Raw genomic sequence first — 26,771 nt, forward strand, 5'->3', positions numbered from 1 at the left:
GGTTACCTCCTCTCTTGGGAATTCAGATCACAATCTTGTGCAAATTTCTCTCTCTCACACAGAATGCCCTTCCTCAAGCTACTTCTAACTTCACATCCTCTAGCACTACAAAGGTATCACATGGGATGACCTCTGGAACTTCTACTTGTTATTTCCAGGCATTTGATGAAAATATGAGTAGATAGTGGATAGCAGGGTTGTATTTACACAGAGAATTAAGTAACATAGAACAGTAGGTCGAGTGGAACAGAGCATCCTCCTGTGATGATTCCTTGGGGGTTACATAATATACGTGTAATTTTGCTGGGCTCAATTTTGTCACCACTAATGTCTGATAGAAAGCAAAAGTAACGTAACATGATCACTATTAACAGAAATCCTAAACAAATTTAATTAATATTGGTATTATTTCTGAAAAAATTCCCATGTTAATTCCCAATAAAATTTAATTAAATTCCATCCAGCCAGTCTTCGAATTATTACTATTAGTTTGAACAGGTGTGTCAGTAAAAATGATTTGATTGAAACTAAAACCAAACTGCATGAATTCATTCTAGTTTATATCCTATTAAATGCCATCCATCTTGTACTGAGTTATTGCCATATATAATATCAACACATTTGTCTCTTTGTGTATCTATAAATGTTTTTGTTGAAATGGAACTTTCACGATTGCTTTTCTAATTTTGCAAGAATTCCAATATAATCTGTCCAGCCCAAGTCTTGTAATATATATATATATATATATATATATATGTGTGTGTGTTAAGAGTATTAAATGACTAAAGACCGAGATTAACATAAAAGGTTTTAATCGCACAACTAGTTTCATCTTACATAGACTTTTTCAGGTGCTAAAACAAATAAGAATCCCAGTAAGAAACTGTAAAGGAACTGGATCTGAACAGTATTAAAAAAAAAAACAGCAAAAACATTATAGAGGCTAAAGCCTAGATGAGTTTAAAAAGAAAGAAGAACAATCTCCAACTGTATTATTAGGCGCATGCATGCATCCACGATGTCATGCACGCCAATATTGAATGGCAGAGCTGTGACAGTCTTAAATTACTATTGATATGAACAGGGTTTAGGATTATTTCTTTTGACTCCAAAATTTTTCTTTCTATCTCATCATAACAATGGTAAAGATTGTTAGACTTTTCCCAGAGAACTGGATGTGGAAGGCCCTCCTCATTCGAATTTGCTGAAAACAGGACATAGCTGGATAATGCACTGGCTCAAGTTCTTTTGTAGCTGATGTCTCTTTGGTGTTCTTTGATACAGAGTTCGGTTGATTTTTCTGTGTGTCCAAAGTAAGTTTTGCCACAATTGCAGAAAATTTGATAAATACCGGGATATTTGAGACTGTTATGATTAGTCTTTGGTCTACTGAGAAGGGAATGTAGCTTAGGCAGTGTTGTGAAGAAGGTCCAAATGTTAAATTTTCTTAAGATTTTTGCTAATTTTGGAAAGATAGAGTTTTTTTTTGATGTAAGCAATAGAAATACTGTCCTTAGAAACTGTAGTATCTTCATTATGACATGGGAAAGGAATGAAAAGGAGTTTGTTGATAATTTTCTTTGAATAGTCATTTAACTGAAATGTGCTTTGAAGATGATTAAGTTCGTTGCTAAGATCCTGTTCATCCAAAAGAAGTGAGCGAGCCCAGCGTCCAAGAGTAAATATGATGCCAAATTTCTGCGAAGGGTAATGGTGAAAATCAGCATGGAGATATCTGTCTCTATGGGTCGGTTTCCTGAAAATAGTGATTTTGAATTTCTCATTTAAACTGGACAGTTTTATATCTAAGAAAGAAAGAGAGCCTTTATCTTCCAATTCAGCTGTAAACTTAATGTTAGGATGTATATTATTTACGTGTTCTTGAAAGTTCCAGAGGGAATCAAGGCATGTTCCCAAATTAGAAAGATGTCGTTATCCATGTAGCATTTCCACACTTTAGGTTTTAAAGGGAAGGATGAAATGGCCTTTTTTTCAAAATCCTCCAGGTAAATGTTGGGGGATAAAGGGGGATAAAGCTAGGCCTGAATTTTCCTTGCAGAGTGTGTCTTCGAATTTAAAGTAACTGGAGTTGACACAGTGTGTCAATAAGGCAATGATCTTCTTAGATAGTTTGTCTTTTAAATGGAAAAGTACTTTTTCCTTAGGAACATTTGTAAACAATGAAATTACATCAAAGCTGGCCATGATATCTGTATCTTTGATTGTAATATCTTTGAGCTTGGATACAAAATCTGTGGAGTTTTGTGCGAAGGATGTACATTTCCTGGAGAAACATTTTAGAGAAGAAGTGAGATATTTAGAAAGCTTGTACATTGGAGAATTAATACCTTTAACTATGGGATAAAGTGGGATATTCTCCTTGTGAATTTTTGGAAGACCATATAGCCGAGGAATTAGAGGATGGAGGGAAAGGCATAAATTCCTTGGTAATTCTGTTGTTGTTTTCAGCAAATTGTTTGTATGGTTTTGAAATTCTTTAGTAGGATCTCTTTCGAGAAATGAGTAAGTATCAGTACGTAGTAAATCCTGTATCATATGCTGATAATCTGTTTCATTGAGGACAACTGTAGCATTTCCTTTATCCGCCAGGAGAATGATGAAGTCTTGGTTATTCTTTAGTTGTTTAATAGCCTGTCATTCTGAAGAGAGAATGTTGTCGATAGGAGGTTTAGCATTGTTAATAGTGAGGATAGATTCAGTATGGAGTAGGTTTGCATCCTGGGTAGGAAGAATATATATATATATATATATATACATGACAGAGAGAAGAGAAAAGTTACCTTAAAATCCTTTAATCCCCAATTTTAAGATATTATTATTATGATTCAGGCCTCCATGGAGTTCACAAGATTTATTATAGTTATAGATTTATTTTAGATTTATTATATATAGATTATTATATATATATTTATTATTTATATAGATTTATTATAGTTATAGATTTATTTAATATATACACGACAGGAAGAAGAGAAAAGTTCTGATAAACACCTAGAACAAAAATGATATTAAAGCAACTAATATAACCAAAGAAAGAACATAGCTTAAAATCCTTTAATCCCCAATTTTAAGATAATAATATTATTATTATGATTCAGGCCTCCATGGAGTTCACAAGATTTATTATTATTATTATTATTATTATTATTCCTGATACCTCCAAGGAGTCCGAAGACTCATCGCGGGAGGACATCTACAACTGTCTCTACACCTAACCGCTACTACGAATCATCTCCATCAACGCCATCTACCGCCCACCTCCAACACCACCACAACTAGTAATTTTTGTCTGTAAATTGCGTGTGTTCTGAAGGGCCGATTTGTATGTATGCGGGATGAAAAACCCGAGTTTCCGGGAGAAAAAAACCCTGCTACCTCCGTATGAGATCGGCTAACTCACCTTCGAATTGAAATCGACCAGATAAAGATTCCTCCCGTCACGACGAGAATCGAACTTAGGCCTATTCCAATCGAAGGGCGCAATGTACCGTCGTTCTTCCAATTGCGCTGCGGAGGCGCTTGCAGAGTTATTATAGTTATAGATTTATTTTAGATTTATTATATATAGATTATTATATATATATATTTATTATTTATATAGATTTATTTAATATATACACGACAGGGAGAAGAGAAAAGTTTTGATAAACACCTAGAACAAAAATGATATTAAAGCAACTAATATAACCAAAGAAAGAACATAGCTTAAAATCCTTTAATCCCCAATTTTAAGATAATAATATTATTATTATGATTCAGGCCTCCATGGAGTTCACAAGATTTATTATAGGAGGCCCACTGTAGTAAAAACAAAGTCTATCATACCACTCCTTGAACACATTGACCATTTGTGCTCTCACCGCTCTATCAGGTAATGCATTCCATGGTTCAACCACCCTCCATGCAAAGAAATTACTCCTCACCCTCTTGCTCACAACTTCCTTTTGTAACTTTCAACAATGTTCCCTTGTCCTTGCTCATTTCCCCTGTTCCACCAAATGAAAGAACTCCACAGTGTCAACCATTTAACTACCTCTCAACGGTTTAAAAGTCTCAATCATATCACTCTCCCTCTTTTATCTACCAAATTCTGCAGTCCACATTCCCTCAGTCTATCTTCATAACTAACATTCTGTACAGTCCTGATACCATATTTGTTATATGCTCTGCACTCTTTCCACAATTACTTTATCCCCTTCAAATCCTGGTGACAAAATTTGAGAACAATAGCCCAAGTATGGTCTGATCAGGGCTTTATATAATGGAATGACAACTCTTTTATCTCTGCAGGTCAGCATCCTTCTCAGTACCGCAGCAATGCTCTGGGTTACCTTCACCACCTTGGCAATACGTTCCCTGAATTTCAAGTTTCTATCAAACATCACCTCCCAGATCCCTTGCCTTCCCCACTTCCTCCAGTAGAGTTCCTCCAATGGAGTATGCAGCCTTCTATCGATGTATCCAAACTTCAAGACTTTAAATTTTGCTACATTAAACAGAAATCCCATTAATTTGCCCATCTGTCCAGTTTATTCAAATCCTCTTGCAGTGCTGCCACATCTACACTATTATTAATAAACCTTTCCCCTGCAATTCACTGACAATGTCATTGATATAAAGGTCAAACAATAGAGGTCCCAGTACTGGCCCCTGTGGAACCTCACTTGTAAACTTCTGGCTCCTTGTTTTTGCCCCCCCCCCAATACACAACTCTCTGATACCTATCAATTAGCCAATCCTGAATCCAATTCACTAACCTGACATCTAAATCCATGTGCTGCAACTTAAATATCAGCTTATCATGTGGTATCCTATCAAATGCCTTTGTAAAATTAAAATCCAAAAAAATGACAGAATATGCCTTTCCCTCATCAACTGCTCTTGTCACTTTATTATAAAAGACAATCATATAGTCTGCTACCACCTTTATGCAATGACACTATCTTATCCTCCTTCCACTGCTTGGGTACCTTTCCCTTGGCAAAACTTTCATTGAAAAGCCAGGTCAACAGAACTGTCAGTTCTTTAGTACATTCTTTCAAAACCTGTGGTAAAATTCCATCCCATCCCACTGCTTTATTGACATCCAGAATATTCAATATTTGAAACACACTCTCCTCTTGCACTTCTAAAGCTTGAACCTGTCCTGTCCCTCTAGCATTAAAACCTTTTCTCGGAGAAATTTTGTCAAAATTTCTCCTACTGCCACATAGCTAAAAATATTCTTAGGATTTTCTTTGGATCTCATTTTCTGCTTTCCTTACTGTAGTAGTCATTCTCCTGGCCTGAGTCTTATATTCTTCATGCATCTGCTCTCCACCCCCTCTTCTTATATCTCTTCCATAACCTCTTTTTAACCTGCAGTTCCTGTTTGATATTGTTTGTCATTTACTTTTCACCAAATTATGTCCACTTCTTCACTCATGGTATACAGCTTACTATTGCTGCTATTAAATATCCCTTCACAATTTCCCAAGCACTAATGATAACTTACCCTTCCAATCCCTTCCAGTATGTTCTTTCTTGTGGTTATATCAGTTGCTTTAATATCATTTTTGTTATTAAACAAAAATGAAAAAAGGACTTTCCACTCCCCCCTCCAATATATTTACTCACGCATAGATTTCCCTGATGAGATCATTAGATTATCAAGTTTACTGTCAATACATTGGTTTACATTTTACTAGGCATAATAAATTGTTAATAAATTAATAAAATAAATTATTTTATGGAGCATTTAGAGGATTGAATTTCTAACACCATTCTCCTCAACTGCATATTTGGCTGCGTTTTGTGGATGCTATCTCTGCATTGTCTCACTCTGAAACAGAACTGCTTCAATTTTTGGATAAAATTAACTCTTTATACACTCATATTAAATTTACTATTGAACCTAAATCTAATAACAGTCTCCTCTTTTAGGATACTTAATGCATCATAACTCTGCTGATAATATTGAATTTTTTGTTTACAGGAAATTATCAAAATATGAAAAGCCTTGTGCATTGAGTATGCATAAGTCGTTCTTTTGAGTCTCTTTAGAAGAATTAAAGTCGTTCTTTAGAAGAATTAAATAAAATAAAATTTACTCTATTACTTAATAGATTCAGTGAAACCATGATACAGAAATTAATTGGTAATTATCATCCCTCTCCCAGATTGCAATATGATATTAAAATAATCCACATGCCCTACTGTAAAGGAACATCTGAACAAATAGCAAGTACTCTTTGCAGATATAATCTGTATACCACCTTCAAACCATATATATCAAAGATATATTATCAAATCAAAGGTACATTATCAAAGGTACTCTATCCTTTCCTGTTGTTTATCAAATACCATGTTCTTGTCATCTTTGGTACTTTTGACAGACTGGTCATTCTGGTACAATTAGAATCCAAGAACATTAGGATTATATAAGATTTCTGGAATTAGAGGATTCAGGCTTTACTTCCCATGCCATCGACACTAGACACATTGTTTACTGGAACCAAACCAAGATACTATACTAACAGTAGGTTCAAATTTGATCGCCTGTTTTTTGAATCACCTGAGGCCCAAACTTAATGTCCTAATCATAATCAAACAGACTTTATGTCTATCTCTAAGTGTTTAGAAATGATTGCTGTTAATTGTTTATACATCTATTCCTACTTCTCTGAACTCCTAATAGCATCTTTTCCTACTTCTCTGAACTCCTAATAGCATCTTTTCCTACTTCTCTGAACTCCTAATAGCATCTTTTCCTACTTCTCTGAACTCCTAATAGCATCTTTTCCTACTTCTCTGAACTCCTAATAGCACCTTTTCCTACTTGTACAGCTTCAACTAAGACATGCAATTATATACTATGACCCATTTATTTGTTCATAATTTAAATGTTGTAGCCATTTCTTCTGCCTTTTCTCTGAATGAAGGTTATGACATGTTGAGCGAAATATATAGGAGTAATAAATCTATTCAGTTTTCTCTTATGTGTGAAGCTATTTCGATACGCGCGGGTTCGAATCCTGCTGTGGGCATAGATGTTTGTGATTGTTTGTGAAAATCCTAGTGGTGGTGATGGGCAGTAGATGACATTAGTGTAGTTGCAGTTCATTGTAGTTGGTGGATTGAGTGGTGGAGACAGAGAGTTGTAGATTTTTGTACCCTCCCTCGATGAGTATTTGGACTTACTGGAGGTATCATGTAATAATAATAATAATATTTAAAACATTATAATATACATACATGCATACACTTTTTTATTTTAACAGCTCATGTATCTAATGGTTTAAATATCTTTATTATTATTTAAAAGCTTTGGCCTATTGATCACTTTCCTGATACTACTATTACCATGGCATCAGTTCAACTAATTCAGCAACATAGTTCTCGGTTTAAAAAGGAAAAACTATTAATGCAGGTAATGTACATCTTTTCTAATCTTTTCATATTTTGAACAATAAATATATAATAACCACCTAGGTATGTTAAAATGCATTAATGATGTTGTAGAAATATTGAATGAATTAAACACACACACACATTGAATTGAAATAAGATAAATTTTAGTTATATTTTGAATCTTTTATCAATATATCAGTAATGTTAACAGAGATAAATAAAGATAAATTGACTAACCTGGCAATATATATATATTATATGTTAAAAGAAGCTTAAAAAAAAAAAAAACAGAGCTATGCTTGATGGTTGCTGCTGTAGCTGTATGCTTCACTGTGTACTGCACGATTCAAAATCAAAATCAGTGATGGAGAAAGCATACTAATTTTCTTGTATTCACCTGCAGTCATTTTTATTTTTTTAAAGTTTACTTTTTTATATCAGTGCCATACACAAGGTTGTAAAGCCTATATCACATCACTTGTCATGTATGAGCAAGTAGTTAACGAGAAGGAAGGAATATATTGATATATGTTTCCTTAGGAAAAAATAGTGTGATAGGAAATTGTTTCACAGAACATAGGTGAAATGAAAGAGAAGGATGAGAAGTGATTCAATAGGTTTCAAGCTGGACAGCAAATGAATGTTGACAAACACCTGCTTGTATTTTTACAAGCTTTAGGGAAAGTGGAGGAATGATGCTAGCTAGTTCAGCAGAACAGTGCTCTTGAAATTTTTTGTATAATGAAACCTGTGGAGCATTCATGACTAAACATACACACGTAACCACACTAATAAGATTTTTAATAAGCAAATATTTCATCCCAGGTATCATAGGCCATCTTCAGTACAGTTAATTCAAACAATACTAGGAATTACATACGTTAGGGTGCATGCTTACAATGGAATTGTAAGCATGCATACATGTAAGCATGGAATTGCAAGCAAAAAAAATGCACCGCATTTTTTTTTTTTTTTCAGATATATTTTAATTTAATTCTATAACATGCTACTGTATGTAATTCCTAGTATTGGTTGAATTAACTGTGCTGAAGATGACCTGTGATACTTAGGACAAAATATTTATTTATTAAAAATCTTATTACTGTGGTTATGTGTGTATGTTTAGTCAGTGCTCTTGAAAATACCTATAGAGAAGGCAATGCAGAAATAAAACATCTATGAGAATGAGGTAACTACATTGAATCTGAGAAAGAGAGAGGGGGGGGGAATCATGTATTACACAGCACGAGAAGGGTGGATGCTCAAAGAGGAGGTGAGAGCATGTGTAGACAGGAAAGGAATGGGATGACCTGGGATCGAGAGGAAACAGTTGGAATTGGGGAGAGTTCTAGAATGAATGAGCAGAAAGGGAAATGGTCTCAGCTGAGCATGGAGAGATCACATTGAGCGAGTGGTATCAGTGGAACTAGCTGTATATCCAGAAATGAGCTGTTGTGTTTGTATACAAATACTAGAAGTATAAGAAACAAGCCAGATGAAATGGTTGCACTAATTGCATCTGTTCACCCAAAGATTGTCAGAATAAGTGAGACATGGTTGGAAGAGGACGACATCCTGACAGGAATAGAGATGGAAGGGTGTGATGTGTTTCATGAGGATAGAAGGGGTAAAAAGAGAGGGGGGGGAGTGCTATTGATGATAGAGAAAGAGTTATGTCCATACAAAGTAGAGATGCAAGAGGAAAATAGTGCCACTGGTTTTGAGGCAGTATGGTGTGAGCAGAGGCGTAGCTAGGGAGGGGCAGAGGGGGTGGTCTTCCCTGGGTGGCACTTTGAACCTTTTTGAACTTTTGCAGTTTAATTCTAAAATACAGTCTTGAGAATTCATTTCCATATATTGTAATACTACTACTACGAATTTCCTTCACAATTGCTGTAAGTGTTGCTACTTGTGAGAGGAGTTTTTCTAAATAAAACTGATTAATAATTACCTACATTACTATGAAATAGACTTCGCCAATGTCATCGACGAATTTGCTAACAGAAAAGCAAGAAAAATAACATTTCAGAATGTTGAAATTAAAGTTTTACTTCAAAAATAAACATAGTGTTTTAATTTATTTCCCCATACGTTGTTTTTCCTTTTTGTAGTATTTTGGTGTGTATTCAGAGGGGTGGCAAACTCAAGGATCGCCCCGGATGGCAAAAGCTCTAGCTACACTACTGGGTGTGAGATAGAGGTGAATGGAATCAAAAACTTGGTTGGATGTTGTTATAGACCAGGTAATGTGGATGGTGGTGATAATAAAATGTATAATCAAATTAGAAAAGCTAAAAGCTAATAAGAAAAGGTGATCATTATGGGTGATTTTAATTATGGCAATATAGACTGGAATAATGAGATAGCAACTGGAAGTAAAGAAAATGAGTTGCTTGAGTTTTTGAGGAATAACTACCTCAGACAGTAACAGAGGGCACACGAGGATTGAGGGTCTTGGATTTGGTCATCTCATCAGAGGATGTAATTATAAATGAGGTGTCAAATCATCCACCAATTGGTGAGAGTGACCATGAGGTGATTATATACCACATATACCCTATTCTCACAGTGGTCCTCACACTGCTGGCAGCTACCCAGGTAATTGCCAGCAGTGTGAGGACCTCTGTGAGAAAAGGGTATATGTGGAACTACAAGGGGGGGGGGGGGTTATGAAGAGCTCAGGAGACAGCTTGCGGGTGTAGTGTGGAATGAGGAGTTAGCTGGAAAAGAGATCAGTGCAGTTTGGAGGATTTTCAAAAACTATCTAATAGATGCAATGTCTAAATGTATTCCAAGGGTGAGAAGGTTAAATCAGGTAGGTGTGAGATGGATGAATAAAGAGATTGAGCATGCGATACAGAGAAAAAGGGCATTGTGGAGGCAGCATAAGAGAAGTGGAAATAACCAATTCCATGAGATCTACAAAGACCAGGCAAGGAGGGTGACTTGGTTGGTGAGGGGTAACTGAAGAGAGGTATGAACAGCAGTTAGCAAATGATGCCAAAACGAATCCTAAGGAGTTCTTTCAATATGTAGCCAGCAAAAGAAAGAAAGAATTATTATGGAAGGATGACATTGATTGGAGAAAATAGTATAAAGACAGCTGTTGCAGAATGTGTGGTGGAGATACTTAATGAGCAGTTCATAAAGGTCTTTCAATCTTGTGAATGTGACTTCATGGAGAGATTGAGAGCAGTTGATAATGGGGAGGAGAGACTGACTCTAAATGAGCAAGAGGTGTATGGGATAGTTGACCAACTAGATGTTAATAAGGTTGTGGGACTTGATAATATATCACCACGTATTCTGAAGGAATGTGCAAGGGAATTGACACCTGCCTTGACATATTTTTTAATACAAGTCTTGCACTCAGTCAAGTTCTTAAGGAGTGGAAGGAGGGCATGATTGTGCCACTTCATAAAGGAGGTCATCAAACTCAAGCATCAAACTATAGGCCTACCTGTGTGTCAGGTATTGTGGTTAAGTTGTTGAAGAAGCTTGTGAGAACTAGGATCCAGAGTTGGGTTGACAACAATGGTATTATCTTTGATGGACAGCATGGATTTGCTAAAGGGAGGTCATGTTTTAGTAATCTACTTACTTATTACAATAAAGTGACTGCTTCCTTGGACAGAGGAGAAGATACACAGTAATATACTTGGATTTTGCAAAAGCTTTTGATAGAGTACCTCATGATAAGATGACAGTCAAACTAGAGCAGATGGGGGTTGGATATTAGATTGGTGCATTGGATTGGAGACTGGCTATCTGATAGGTATCAACAAGTTGTGTATGGGGTGCGATATCCAGGAAAAAGAAAGTCCCTAGTGGAGTGCCTCAGGGGTCTGTTTTAGGGCCATCACTGTTTAACTTGTATATTAATGATATTGGTGAAGATTTGGATGGAGATATTCAGTTGTTTGCAGATGATGCAAAGTTGGGACGAACCATAAAGAGTAGTGAAGATGTTGTGGCCTTGCAAGAAAACTTGAATAAATTGAGTGATTGGGCACGGAAATGGGGATGCGAGTTCAATGTTGCAAAATGGAAGGTTTTAAAATTTGGAAAACAAAGATGAGATGCAGAATTTATACTTGGTAAGGATATATTGTTGGAGGTGGAGGAAATAAGAGATCTGGGAGTGATAGTGGATAAGGATCTGAAATTTAAGGGACACATAGCCAAAATTGTGAAGACAACACAAAGGCTTCTGGGAATGATGCGGAGGACACTCACGTGTAGAAGTAGGGAGATTCTTGTTCCATTGTATAAGGCATTGATTTGGCCACACATGGACTATTGTGCCCAGATTTGGTCACCTGGTTTTCAGAAGGATGAAGATATGTTGGAAAGGGTCCAAAGGCGACTGACTAAGGTAGTTTCTGACCTCTGGAATGTCGAGTATAAGGAAAGATTGAGAAGATGTAATTTGCAGAGTCTGGTGGACAGGAGGAAGAGGAGAGATATGATAGAGACCTACAAGTTGGTAAGGGGTTGTTACAGGATTAATGCTGGAGAAGTTCTTCATAAAATAGTGGAAGAACCAGAGGTCATCCCCGGAAACTGTATAAAGAGGGTGTGAGTAGGGGAGTGAGAGGCTGGTTTTTTCTTGCAGAGTTGTGAATGATTGGAATGCCTTGCCTGAGAGTGTGGTGTCTGCAAGGAGTTTGTGTGTGTTTAAGACATGGTATGATGAGCTGTGTATGTGATAAAGGACTTCCCAGATGAGTCTTTGACTCCATGAGATCTTGGGGTAATAATAATAATAATAATAATAATATTAACTGGAATGAACAAATAATAGAAGCTAGAATAAAAATAGATAGAGGCTTTAACAATAACTGGTTTATGTGCCCCAAAAGGAAGAGAATGGGATAATATTGATTTTTATAATCAGCTACAAAACATATATAAAAAAATAAATAAAAATGATTACGTAATTTTAGCAGGAGACTTAAATGCAAGAATTGGAAACACAAAAATTATTAATAATATAGGAATACATGGAGAACATACTCTAAACAGGAATGGTAAAAAATTGATTGACTTTGTAGTTTATAGTAATCTAAAAAAAATGAATTTCTTCTATAAACATAAAGACATACATAAATATACTTGGGCAGCAAGAGGATGGAAATCAATATTAGATTACTTCATATTAAATGAAAAGACATCAAAATTTTCACTAGATGTTAGAGTCCACAGAGGATATGAAATAAGCAGTGACCACTTCCTTGTTAAAATAAAATTAAGATTACCACCTAAATGGTGGTAATCTTATGAGTAACAAGAACAGAAAGAAAAATTGAAACATTTGTTTATAAAACTAGACTATTGAATGACACTAAAGTACAATGGCTATATGAACAAAGAATTAACCAATATCTAGATAAAATAAAATAAAATGAAAAAATAGAAATAGAATGGCTTAATATAAAAACGATACTAAATGCAGCAGCAAATGAAAGCTTAGGAAAGACCTAAAAATTCAATAAAAGGAAAAAACTAAAGAACTGGGATGATACAATCAAAGAAATAATCAAAAAGAAAAAAGAAGCCTATCACAAATGGTTAAGCAGTAAAAGATTAGAAGATGAAATAAAATATAAAAGAATAAGAGCCATAGCTAAAAGAGAAGTCAGAAAAAGACATAGAGAATCATGGAACAAATTTGTTTCTAATTTAGACATGATTTATATAAAATAAGACCCAATGTATATAAGATTTTGAAACACTAAAATGCAGATACCAAAGAAAACATAAAATTAAACACCGAATTGAAATTAGAAGAATTTCTAAATTACTACACAGAATTGTGGACAGACAAATATTTTAAAAAAGACAACTGGCAAACAATTAACAAAAATGAAAAGGAAATAACTAAAGAAGAAGTAGAAATCAGCCTGAAAGAAACAAGAAACGGAAAATCACCTGGAGAAGATAAGCAAGTTCAGAACTATATAAATATGCAGGAACAAGATTCAAAGAAAGACTCTTATTATTTTTAAATAAAATTTATTCAACTGGTATCCCCCCCCCCAATAGAATGGAAAAAAGCAATTGTGATTCCTATCTTTAAAAAAGGTAATAGAAATAACCCTAAAAACTATAGAGATCAGTATACTAAACTCCTGTTACAAAATATATAGCAGAATCTTAAATAGCAAACAAATGAAATATTCCGAAAACTTTATTTTAGAAGTACAGAATGGATTTAGAAAAGGATGATCATGTATAGACCCAGCCTTCTGCCCAAAATTAATAATAGAGAAAAGAAGAGAATACAATTTAGAAACATATTGCATTTATTGACTTTGAAAAAGCATTTGACAAAGTTAAAAGAAACATATTATTTAACATATTAAAAGAAGACAAATACCAAATAATATCCTAAAAGCTATCACAAATATATATGAAAATAATCCAATACAAATAAGATTAAATCACGAGCTATTATATACGAGAGAGATAAACCAAGAGGTCCAACAGGGATATCCCCTCTCAGCAATTCTTTTTAATATCTACATTAATGAAATAATAATAAAATGGAATAAAAATTTACATCAAGGAATTAAACTTTCTCCTACAGTAAACTTAAACACTCTCCTTTTTGCCGACGACCAAATAATAATTACAAATTCTGAAGATAACTTAGAGAAAGCTATTTTAGATCTAAATGAGATATCCAAAGATTCATCATCATCATCATCATCAAATTCCTGCCATGTACCCTCAAGGGGTGTACAGGATATGATAGTACTACATGTAAAAAATTACATCATTACTAACTTCCTATCTACAATTTTCCTCCAAATCAGTCTGTTACTTGTCAAGACTCCAACATTATCAGATTTTATATTTCTATTGTCTAAGGCACTTTGTACCGTATCAATCCACCTATATCTTGGTCTTCCTCTGCGTCATTTTGCTGCCAACCTGGCAAAGAACACTTGTTTTGCTAATCTTTTTTTGCCCATTCTGTTTAAGTGACCATACGACCTGAGATTAGCTCTGCTAACGCATTCCTGGATGCTGACAATGTTCAAGTTCTTTCCTAATATCCTCGTTTTTATGATATTGCCATTGACGCCATCTGTTTATGCCTATAATCTTTTTCAGGACTCTCATATCTGCGGTCTCTAGTCTTTGGTCAAGTGTTTTACTTCTGACCCAGCTCTCAGATCCATAAGTTAAAACTGGTTTGAACACTGTCTTGTATACAGCTAATTTAGTGTTCTGACTAATTTTCTCTTTTATTCCATATGAATTTATTCAATTGACTTTCCACCATACCAGCTTTGCTGATTCTGTTGTCTATTTCTATATTTAATTTACCATCTTCACGAAAAATCGTGCCTAAGTAGCTGAAATGTTTTTCTTGTTCCACAGGTTCTCCATTGACAACACAGTTGACATTTTCAATGATTCTGCCTATTTTCATTGTCTTTGTCTTTTTATTGCTGACCTTCATACCATATCTATTACAACAGTTATTCAATTTAGTCAGGGAATCTTGCAGATTTGTAGTGGATTTATTTAGAAGTATAACATTGTCTGCATAAAGCAAAGAGCTGACATTAACATCTTCAATTTTGATATCATGTTTAATACCATTTTCCTTCATAATGTGATCCATATAGATAATAAATAACAGAGGGGATAATGTACCACCTTGTCTCACACCAGATTTAACATTAAACCATCTTCCTGTACTTCCTTCAATTCTAACTGCTGACTTACAACTCAAATAAAGACTAAGTATTGCTTGATATAATGCCCCATTGACATCATATAACTGTAGCATATTGAATAGCTTCTCTCTTGGCATCTTGTCATATATGCCTTTTCCATATCGACAAAACTTAAATACAGATCTTTGTTATATTCCCATGCTTTCTCACTATTTGTTGTAAAGTGAAGATCTGATCCTGACAGCCTCTATTTGGCCTGAATCCAGCTTGTTCTTCACCAAGCTTTTCTTCCACAATTCTTCTCAGCCGTTTCTCAAATATACTTGCATAGATCTTGCCAGGAAGAACACTGAGTGGGGAAATACCTCTATAATTCACACATTCAGTTTTATTTCCCTTTTTATATATGGGTACCACGAGAGCTCTACTCCAATCATCGGGAATTCGTCCCTCTGTCCAAGCTTTCTTAACTATGCAGTGCAGCCACTGTAAGACTCTTATGCTACTGTACTTCAGCATTTCTGGTCGAATATCATCTATTCCTGCTGCCTTTCCACATTTCAAGCCTTTGATGGCTTTTTCTACTTCGAGTATGGATATGTATTCCTGACTGCATGCCTGGTCAGTGTTTTTTACCACTGTGCTGTCATCACTGCTTGTTTCATTTAGCAGTTTTTCAAAGTAATTACTCCATACTTCAAGGATATCTTTTTCTCCTGTTTTCATGTCACCTTTATCATCTCTAACTAATTTTACAGCACTCTTTCTTCCATTTCTCAGCTTCTTCAACAACCTCCAGAATATCTTACCACCTTCTTGATATTTATTTTCTATGTTCTTGCCAAAATCCTCCCATGACTTTTGTTTAGCTAGTTTTACACAGTGTTTCGCTTTCTTACATTTGTCTCTGTATTCTCTAAGAGCACAAGCTGACTTATTTGCCAGGAACTTTTGATATGCTTTCTTCTTTTCCTTCACTGCCTCTTTAACTTCCTGTTCCACCATGGAGTTCTAATTTTTCTATTCTTGCAGACAACTTCACCACATGCCACTCTAGCTGAATCAATTAGGGCTTTCTTCAAGGCTTGCCACCGAATCTCCAAGGTTTGATTCCTGTTCTCAAACTCTTTCGTTTTTTCTTCAATAATCTTTGTGTGTTTTACTCTAAAGTTCACATCTGAAAGCTGCTCAACTTTTATTCGCTTTAAAACTTTCTTACATTTATTCTTTTCAATATGAAATTCAAGTTTATCCTGCTGAAGACTAAATAGTGATCACTTCCAATTTCAAATCCTCTGTACACTCTGGTGTCCTGCACCAGGGAGAAAACATCACTATCAACAATAACATAGTCAATGAGACCTTTCTTATTCCTTGCCTCTTCTCTCCATGTGAATTTGTGCACATTTTTATGTTGGAACATGGTATTAGTAATACTCAGTCCATGTCCTGAGCAGAAATCCAACAAGTATTTGCCATTGTTATTAGCTTTGCTCTTTTCTCCAAATTTTCCCAAAATATTTTTGTATGTCTGGATATTTTTGTATATCCAATAAGGACCAACTTTTCCTTTTTCATTGTGTCAGTTGCTTTTTCTAAAGCATCAAAAAATTCCTCCACTTCTACCTTAGTAGAACCTTCTGTGGGACCAAAGGCACAAATAAGTCTCATTGTCAAGTTCCTCATTCTCATATTTGCCCGCATCACTCTACCTGAGACTGCCTGCCATTCAAGAAGATTATCGTCGTATTTTGTGTTGAATATATGGCTATTCCATCTTTTCCTTGATTGTCATTGCCTGAATATATCATTTTGTATTTATTGCTCAGAAAGATTTCTCCAGTTTTGGTCTTTGTTGTTTCAGTCACCCCTATTATGTTGATCTGGTACTTATCTAATTCCTCTGCTAGCTCCATTTCTTTGCCATTCAGGTTTCTTATGTTCATAGTACCGATTGTTAACTCTGGTGATGTTGGGTTAGGATGTGTTTTAGGGTTTGTTCTTGTAGCTGACTTTTCGCTGTTCGCCCTGGTTTCCTGGCGAAAACAACGGGGGCTATGTTTAACTGGGCGATGCCCCAGCCAGCATGAAATTTTGTCATGTTGTACCATCATTTTTTATTTTGGTTTAACCAATAGGAATACAATTTGGTCGGCTCAATCCCAAATTGCCAGCCCATCCTCGTTCATTTAGTATCCAAGTAGAAACCCAACAGGGTGCACCACGAGAAGATGAGGATTGGACATTAGGTCAGAAGCCCTGGTCGGTTCTCCACATTCCTTTAAAGGTTATGTGGAGGTCTCCTCTCAGTTATACAGCTTTGACCCTTAAGCACCCCTATTCAAAGATTATGGTATGATAATATCAACAGAAAAATCAAAAACTATGGCCTTTAAAGGGCGAGATCCAGCAAGAACTAAAATAGTAATAGATAACAAGATCTTAGAACAGGTCAATTCATTTAACTACCTAGGATGTATGATCACATATGAAAATGAAAAAGATATAAGTGTAAAAATTGCAAAATATTTAAAAATAACAGGTGTAATTAACTCTATCTTTAAACCAAAGCTAGTTCAAAAACAAACCAGACTAAAAGTATACAATACATTAGCCCAACCAGTCTTAATGTATGGAAGCGAAATCTGGACAATAAAACAAAAAGACAAACAAAGATTAACAACAGCAGAAATGAAGTTTATGAGTAAAACTGCAAAGTATACCCTATTTGACCACAAAAGAAATGAAAAAATTATGAAAGAATTAAACCAAGAACTAGTAATAGAAAAAATTAAAAAATATAAACATAAATGGATGGAACACGTTCAAAGAATGAAAACATCAAGATTACCAAATCAAGCCTTAAAGTACAAGCCATTAGGAAAAAGAAAACCTTGACGTCCTCTTAAACGATTCAACGATGACTTCTAAGGCCGGAACAGGCCATGCTAGGCCTAAATCCTTGATACGCGTGATGATGATGATGATGATTAACTGGAGCAGTTTCACAGTAGTGTGAAGTAGTGTCATGAATGGAAATTATCAAGCTTTTTTGTAGGCTGAGATGCTACACATATGATGTAAAGTAGCTGTGTTAGGAAAGGTGAGACTTCCAAATCTGCACAGGAAAAAAAAATCTAATATTGCTTGGAAATCTGAGTATTATCCGTGGTAAGGAAAGTGAAGTGTGATTCTTCCTCTGAAAAATAAGAGCAGGATGTGAGTTTTATTTTACAGTGTTTTAGTTGGTATGGTTTATAATGACTTCAACAGCTTCTCAACTTTTTTTTTCTCTTTTGTTAAAGAGCAAAATACATTTTAATCTACCTAAGGACGGTGGTTTGCTTCTAGTTGATTGTGTGACCTTTATCAGAAGCATGGTCTGCATAACCCAATTTATTCTGCAGAAATGTTTATAACTTTTTGCTTTTTAATCCTTATGTTTGCCAACTGGCTAAAAGGAAAAACAAGAACATTTTATGAAGAAATAGGAGGAATTTAGAAGATTTTTGCAGATTGTTTTTTTAATAATTTCCTGTGTTTTTACAATTTGCCTTAGTAAATTTAGTATAATGTTATTATTATTATTATTATCAGCACTTTTTTGTCAACAGTCTATCATCCATGAATTAAATTCATAGTGGAATAGAAAAAGAAAGCAAACTATCTTTCCTACTCATCCTACATCCCACTCCTCATCAGGTCAATCATACTATATTATTCCATTTATCAAAAACCTACATTACTGGACATTATATTCAATAGCAATCTGCTCACCATCCTTCTCAGAATATTATAATTAGAAAAAAAAAATCTATTATATCATTCTCTATGCTCGAAACTGCAACAGCTACAGCAAGAATTTCTGAACATCAAGTGGTATATATGTTACCGCTAAAGTGCAGAAATCAGTTATTCTACAGATTATCTGGGTATTCTGCAGATTAACTAGGGTGATCCGTTAACGTGTCGAAAATTGTTTCATTTCTCAAATTACCTAGGTAATATGCAAATTACCTAGATAATCTGCACATTACCTACTAGGCACTCGTTAAAGTGAAAATAAGATCTTTGCTGGAACAACAGCAATTAAAAAACTATAATACAAAGAATCAAATGGTTTAAAATATTATTACAATTAAGGAAATGAATTTGGAAAACATATGATAAAATTATGTTTACTTATTAGTGCAATCTAAAGATTGGTGACACTTTGAATTACATAGCAATTGGTTTTTGCGACAAGCACACCTATTTGTGGTACATTTAGATTTACAGTCACATTTTCTGAAACCCTGCCCAGTACCAAGGGATTGTTTTATTCTGTTTGACGCAAAGATATTTCTACAGCACGGACATCTTCTTTCGTTAAAAATCTCTCTTTGCAAACACTGAATTCAGATTTTGCATACAGTTGTTTTAAAATACCCGTTTTAGTACCAAGTTTATAAAGGCCATCCTCTGTTTTACTAAGAACCACAGCTAAAATCGAGCGGGCATCAGTTTTTGCTCTGTCTACTTCCGGTACTTTAATTCTCACAGTGACACCTTCATCAACATTTGGGTGCTTTGCATTAGAAACTGCTAACATTTTCTTTACTTGCTTTTCTAAACCTTTCTTGGCTTCATCACACTGTATTTTCTGATCCATATTCTTTTTACAGATGTTGCACAATACATTCTTACCATACCCTTCTTCTTCTTTAGGATCTATTTCGCCACAAATTACATGAGCAAACATGTCACACGATTTACACTTGTGAGCACCTGATGCTGCTTTTGAGCAAACAATACAGACCATTTCTTGTATTCCTCTTTACAGACTGTACGAAACTGTGATGGCGATTCTGCTGAAGTTGACGGTAACTCAGTGATGACTTCTTCAACATGCAGAGGTGATTCCTTGGAGGTGCAGGGTAACTGAATATTCTTCATAACTGTCCTCAATCAATGGTATAGAAGGCAGTTTAAGATTACTATCGATAAATTCTTGTATTTCTATAGGCGATTCTGTAGAAGCAGGGGATAACGGAATGTCCTCTTGAGTAAGATTTGACTGTGATCCCATAATCACAGTCTCTTGTGTATCTTCTCATTTTTCAAGGTCTTCTTCAGTATTTATCGAATGTAATACACTTTGTGGTATAATAGAAGAAGACAATCCCACTTTTGCAGGACAGCCGAACATGGCTTCGTATGGACTTCTTTTAATTGCAGATGATAGGCACGATTCTTCATGAATTGTACAAATCATACACCCTCACTCCACTTGTTAGTTTGGTTATCAGCCATCCAAGTAGTGAGCATGTTTTCAATGTCTTGATTCGCTGGTTCTACACTTCCTTGACTTTGGCTGTGTCTAGGTTTGCCATTAACCATTTTGATTTCTGGCCACAACTGTGTTACACATTCTAAGATTTTATTACAAAATTCGTGTCCGTTATCAGAATGCAAAATACTTGGAGCGCCAAAAAGGAGAAAAATATCAAGCAAGTTATAGGCTACTTCATCCACCCGTTTTAATGTGAGCGACTTCAATACAACAAATTTTGTTAAGTGGTCTTGGTATACGAGAGGAAACTTAAACTTTCCATCTGGTTGAGATTGGTAATCGATGAGATCCACCTGACATCTGCTATTGAAATGCGATGAAATAATCAGCTTTACAACAATCCCTTTTTTCGCACTTTTTTGATTTTGTTGACAAGGTTCGCATAAATCCAAAAATATTTTTATTTGGGCTTGGGTTATGTTATTATAAAGTGTATTTAAATGCTTGATCGTTCTGTCTCTTCCACCGTGGCCAATTGACAAATGAGTAGAATACAATAGGTCAAACAATTCTTCGGCATGGACAAACTTTTTCACACTTTCTCACGCATCTGGCAACGGTTCAATGAGTTTTTCACAGCCTTGTACAGTTAACACATCATACCTTTGAATTATTCGATAATCTCGAGATGATTCTTTCTTCTTGGAAACTTTTATTCACTTTACATCTTCAATTATGGAATCATACTTTTGTTTTGTCATTAAAACACTATTATATTTTGAATCTTCGCTAAAGAGGTTTGCGAAGAATCTTTTCTTCATTTTACTCACCAATTCGGTGCTTGCTTGCATAATAGGAGCTAAATTTATCTGCTTTAAAAAATCATGATACAAATTCATGCGCTAACAGGCAGAAATGAATTTGAAAACAGAATTAGCTATGCTACGCATTAGCAACTGATGCAAATTATGAGAAATAAAAACAACCGGCGACGACAAGACACATAAAACAAACTAAAAGTGGAGGGGGGGGAGTAGGGAAAGGAAATGAGAGAAACAAACTTTTGAACTTTAATGATACGGAAGCCGTTAATGTGCACATTACCTAGGTAAAATGCAGAAAACTCTTGATTCCACATGTTAACGGAGCAAATCAGTTAATCTGCAGATTAGCTATAATGTGCACATTAACGGCTTTCAAGCTTTAGCGGTAACATATACATCTCAATAGCTTCTCAAAGCACACCATACAACATATTTTTGATTCCTAGAATCTGAGCTCAAATAGCAATGAAACAGTACGAAAAATTCCTATCCCATACATTTCTAGCATCTCTTAAAAGTATAATCTGGTGGCTGTATTCATTCTTTTCAACAAATTATCATCATGGTTCCCATCTTCTGAGGCTAAATGACTCCCTTGTGCTCTTCCTGTCATCTACCAAGTTCCATGTGACGGTCACCTTTCTTACTTCAGACAAATTGGACATTCAGTGGAGAAAAGAATGCAAGAACACAAGTCTTACATCATTAATAGGAAATCTGAGAAATGTGACCTTGCACAACCTGGAATTAATACTCACACAATATCCCAAGGTCAGAAATGTGCTTACTCTGTTGTTGCCACCATAAGTTCAAATGTTGATTTAAAGAAAGTGCTGAAGCCTTACTCCACCATCCAAACTTGAATTGAAGTGACTGCCTCTCACTATCAAAAATATAGGAGAGTCTTAATCACACATCATTATTTTATTTTATTTTTTAAAAAATAATAATAATAATAATAATAATACTATGTTTCCTCATTTATTCTTTCATGTTGTTCTGTATATGTATAACATCACACAGCTCTTACTGTTTTAAATAATTCATTGTTCATGTTCTACTTTGTATTCATCAGCCTGATGCCATTAATGATGACCTGTAATTTTCAGGTTGAAATATATGGTTATTAAATATACCATCCACTCTTTTCTTGTGTTGTTGTGTGAATTTGGGAAATTTTATGGCACAAGGTTTGCTGATTTTAGATTCTTGCTTACTTCACAGCTAACAAAGACATTATCAGCATATTTCAGCCAAATAAAATCAAAGCCTTCTAAAGAGGTAAAATGATTTTGTTATCCTTACATGTCAATGTTCGTTTCAGCATGCCAGTTATCATCTGTGTTGTAATTGCAATCTTTGTTATATGACCCCTGAACTTCATATTCTGATCTGCTGAAACTCCATGATCCCCAGTCTGGTCAGTTCTGTCTAGAATAATCCTATAAATATAATATGCCATTGGATATCTCATTACAAAAAAAAAAAAATAAAATAAAAGTGCATAACTTTACATTTACTAGCATTGAACTGTTAGCCATTTTCACGTGTCCACAGGGCCAACTTATTCAAATCATTTTGCAAGTACTACACATCAGTCGCATTCCTGATTGCTAGTGGTGTGCCTCAAGGTTTTGTTCTTGGACTCCTACTGTTTAACTTATTTGTTAATGATATTTCGTGTGCATTGACTGGGGATCTTCAAATGTTTGCCGATGATGCAAAGTCAGGTAGAATTGTCAGAAGTAGTGCTGATGTTAATTCTCTACAGGAAGATTTGAATAGATTTTTAGCTTGGACAAATGAGTGGGATTGCCATTTTAATAAATTTTATTAAATGCAAGGTGTTACACTTTTGGATACAGAGATATAAGCATATGTACTGTATTGGTGGAGCTGTACTTCAGAAAGTGGATGAGATTTGGGATCTTGGAGTGATGTAGACAGTGGACTGAAGTTCCGGAGCACATTGCACGTGTTCCAAAAACTGCACATCGTATTGCTGCTTTGATAAAAAGTGCATTGACATATAGGGATAAAGAGGTGGTGGTGGTGCCTCTATATGAGGCATTGGTCAGACCACATATGGACTATTGTGCTCAGATTTGGTCATGTAGTTTTCATTGTGATGTGGAAACACTAGAGAGGGTCAAAAGATTAATAACCAAAGTGATATCAGGACTCTGGACTGTTGGTTATGAAGAATGTTTGAGAGAATGTGGATTACAGAGGTTGGTGGATATGAGGAAAAGAGATTTGATAGAGACCTTCAAGTTAGTTAAGGGATTCTATGATTAATACAGAAGAAATTATAAAAAGAGCAGATGTCAAGATGAGAAGAACAAGAGGTCTTGCTTTTTTTGCATGTTTTTTTTCCATGCACTCCTCTATAGCCTGAATGATCCAGTTGGACAACTTGCAGACTCTTGTTCGTATCTAATGCTTTACTTATACAGACATTCCCACACTTTCTTAATAAGTGAGAATGATGAACACAAAGGCATCTCTTCATTATAATCACCTCCATCATTAAGCATATTTGTATCATTGATATAGTTGCATACTTTGTTGCTCTTATGCACAGACAGTCATAATCTAGTTTCCCTGACTGTCTGTATTAGGTCTCATGTCAATAAATAATTTTTCCATACTCCTGATACCAAACACATTGATGTGCAAGCCATTCCCTCTTATATCAATTTTTTTTTTTTTATGTGGTTCCCACCCACAAAAGGTTATTTGCAAACATTTGAACCATGGGCAGGCTATGAATTCTTTCTTCTATTTTTATTAATTTTATTTATTTTTGTATTTTTTATTTATTTTTACATAGTCCAGCAACCTTGCTCTTGAGACCAAACATGGAACTTTTTTTAAAGCCACTTTAGGCCTCCAATAAGCAGGGCAATGGTCTCACACCAGTGTATGAAATTCATCTCCCACCTAAAGACAATCACAAACATCTGTGCATGCCTCCAGTGAGATTCGAACCGACAACCTGTTGGTTGAAGAACAGATATGCTAACCACTTGACCAACCAAGCTGGCAAAACTTCTCAATTCTGCCCTGGAACTCACTTCACACATCCAAAAACTCACAACCATTCTTTCTACATAGCATACACATTGAATCATTAATTGCCATCATAGCCCTTCTTCTTAATTCTCTATTATCATATCTGGGTAATATACTATTTTCGCTTTCTCACTCTTTACTCTTGCTTCCTTCTTCCATTAGTCCTTTTGATATCCTCTCTCATACTATATTTATCACCAGACATGCCATTTGTTTCTATCAGAACCTACCATCTCTTTTACTTTTCTTTCCTGCTTTTCTATTAATTCATTAAATTTTTTATTTTAGCATCCAGAAAACTTAAAGTTGTAATGTTGTATAATTAAATCTCCATGCCATATAATCTGACCTGATTAGTATCTTACAATAACCCACCTAATTCAATGCCTTTTTTTTTCTCCTTTTACTGCTTACCCTTTATGTCCTTCCATTGCCTCTCTATTTGCTTTTCAACTTTTTCCAGTTCCCTCATCATCATCTATCTGAGCCTCTGTAGCTCAGTTAGTATAGATGAAGCCCTTTGGTCGGAAAGACCTTGGTTTGATTCTCGTCAGTGACATGAGGAACCTTTATTTGGTCTCTTTCGACTAAAGGTGAGTTAGCTGGTCTCTTATATGGAGGTGAGGGGGGGGGGTTCACCCGGAAACTTGGGTTTTTCGTCTCCCAGAACAGGCACACCGGCCCTGTGAACACACATGGATTACAGTCATGAATACATCCCAGTCACACATGCTGGTCCCGAGCCCGGATAAAATTGGGGGAGGGGGAAAGCAATGGTGAACTACCCTGTAAAAATCTCACCAGGAATACTCTGTGGGCAATGTCTACAAAGTCACCTATGGTCGGAAACAACTGAAAGGGAAAATCAGATCATCATCTATCTAATAATTTGTTTTAGTCTAGATATTTTCAAAGATAATTCCTACTCAGTAACCTCAATGGTTTCTGAAATGGCATGATTTTGTACATTGAGGCAAACCTTCTAGTTCACAATTTCACTAGCATTCCTCTTTGTTGCTGCTCTATTGTTCTTGTGTGGCTTTTCTCCCATTTTATTGTACTTTAATATTACAGTATCCCAACAAAATATTAAGAAATAAAGACATGAAAATCTGCAGTAATATGCTATAAAAACTTCTAAGCGAATAGAAAAATAAAAAATATAAAAATCACTAATTTCACAGGAGCTTTAAATACATTGACCTTTCGCAATATAGCCTCAAACAGGTTTGGACCATTGAGTAGATATGATATAGGATATGTGTTGGTTTCAGAGCATAACTTGTGAGTGAAATCAGCTCACCCATAGCACCAATATCCTATAGCTCACAATCTTTCATGGTTGGGATTCACATTAAAAAAAAAAAAAAATGAGAAGAGTGAATAGTAAAGACCAGAAAACACTGATGTTCAAAATTCTTATCATGTCTTAAAATAAGGGGATATTAAATCCCACATAGTTTTAAAACTGAATAAGAAACTCAAAGATTGGAATCAGAGAGTTTCTTGCCGAATATAGTAAACTATAAAGTATCGGCGACACTAGCGTTAGCAAATGCAAGTGATCCTAGTACGTAGTACAATACTGGGCAGCTCGTTGCAAAGGTGGAGAAGTTCAGATCACTATTCTTAGGTATTTTCCATAATGTAAAAACACATTTCCTAGGAAATGTATGCTGTTATTACATTATGGAGGGAGGTCACTACCCAGACCGGTTTCAGCCTTTTTTGAGGCTTCATCAGTGAGTAGCTAGACCTAATAATACCAAAGTGTATAGCGAAAAGAACTTATATACTCTGCGAACGAGTTATCCAAACAGGTGCAACCATTAAGTTACTTAAATATAAAGAGCTAATAAGCTTCATTTTGGCAATGAAAACATTACTTAAAATAAGGGGATATTAAATCCCACATAGTTTTAAAACCGAATAAGAAACTCAAAGATTGGAATCAGAGAGTTTCAACGAGCTTTGCAATACTGGGCAGCTCATTGCAACTTTGCAACGAGCCACCCAGTATTGTACTACGTACTAGGATCACTTGCATTTGCTAACGCTAGTGTCGCCGATACTTTATAGTTTACCATATTCGGCAAGAAACTCTCTGATTCCAATCTTTGAGTTTCTTATTCGGTTTTAAAACTATGTGGGATTTAATATCCCCTTATTTTAAGTAATGTTTTCATTGCCAAAATGAAGCTTATTAGCTCTTTATATTTAAGTAACTTAATGGTTGCACCTGTTTGGATAACTCGTTCGCAGAGTATATAAGTTCTTTTCGCTATACACTTTGGTATTATTAGGTCTAGCTACTCACTGATGAAGCCTCAAAAAAGGCTGAAACCGGTCTGGGTAGTGACCTCCCTCCATAATGTAATAACAGCATACATTTCCTAGGAAATGTGTTTTTACATTATGGAAAATACCTAAGAATAGCGATCTGAACTTCTCCACCTTTGCAACGAGCTGCCCAGTATTGTACTACGTACTAGGATCACT

General features: G+C 35.3%; 1 protein-coding gene across 1 annotated transcript in view; it reads left to right on the forward strand.

The window, feature by feature from the left end:
* LOC150106613 (protein SSUH2 homolog) overlaps positions 1-26,771 on the forward strand; it is a gene marked incomplete at its 5' end in the record, with an annotated part of 284,249 nt that overhangs the window by 245,231 nt on the left and 12,247 nt on the right. The window contains one exon of the mRNA XM_090393441.1: positions 7,325-7,429. Within this exon, the coding sequence (XP_090249567.1) occupies positions 7,325-7,429 (105 nt within the window). The remainder of the gene's footprint in view (positions 1-7,324; positions 7,430-26,771) is intronic.

Source organism: Typopeltis vanoorti, chromosome 5 (genome assembly GCF_054136105.1).
Source record: "Typopeltis vanoorti isolate ZY-2024b chromosome 5, IOZ_Tvanoo_1.0, whole genome shotgun sequence".
Lineage (NCBI taxonomy): Eukaryota > Metazoa > Arthropoda > Arachnida > Uropygi > Thelyphonidae > Typopeltis > Typopeltis vanoorti.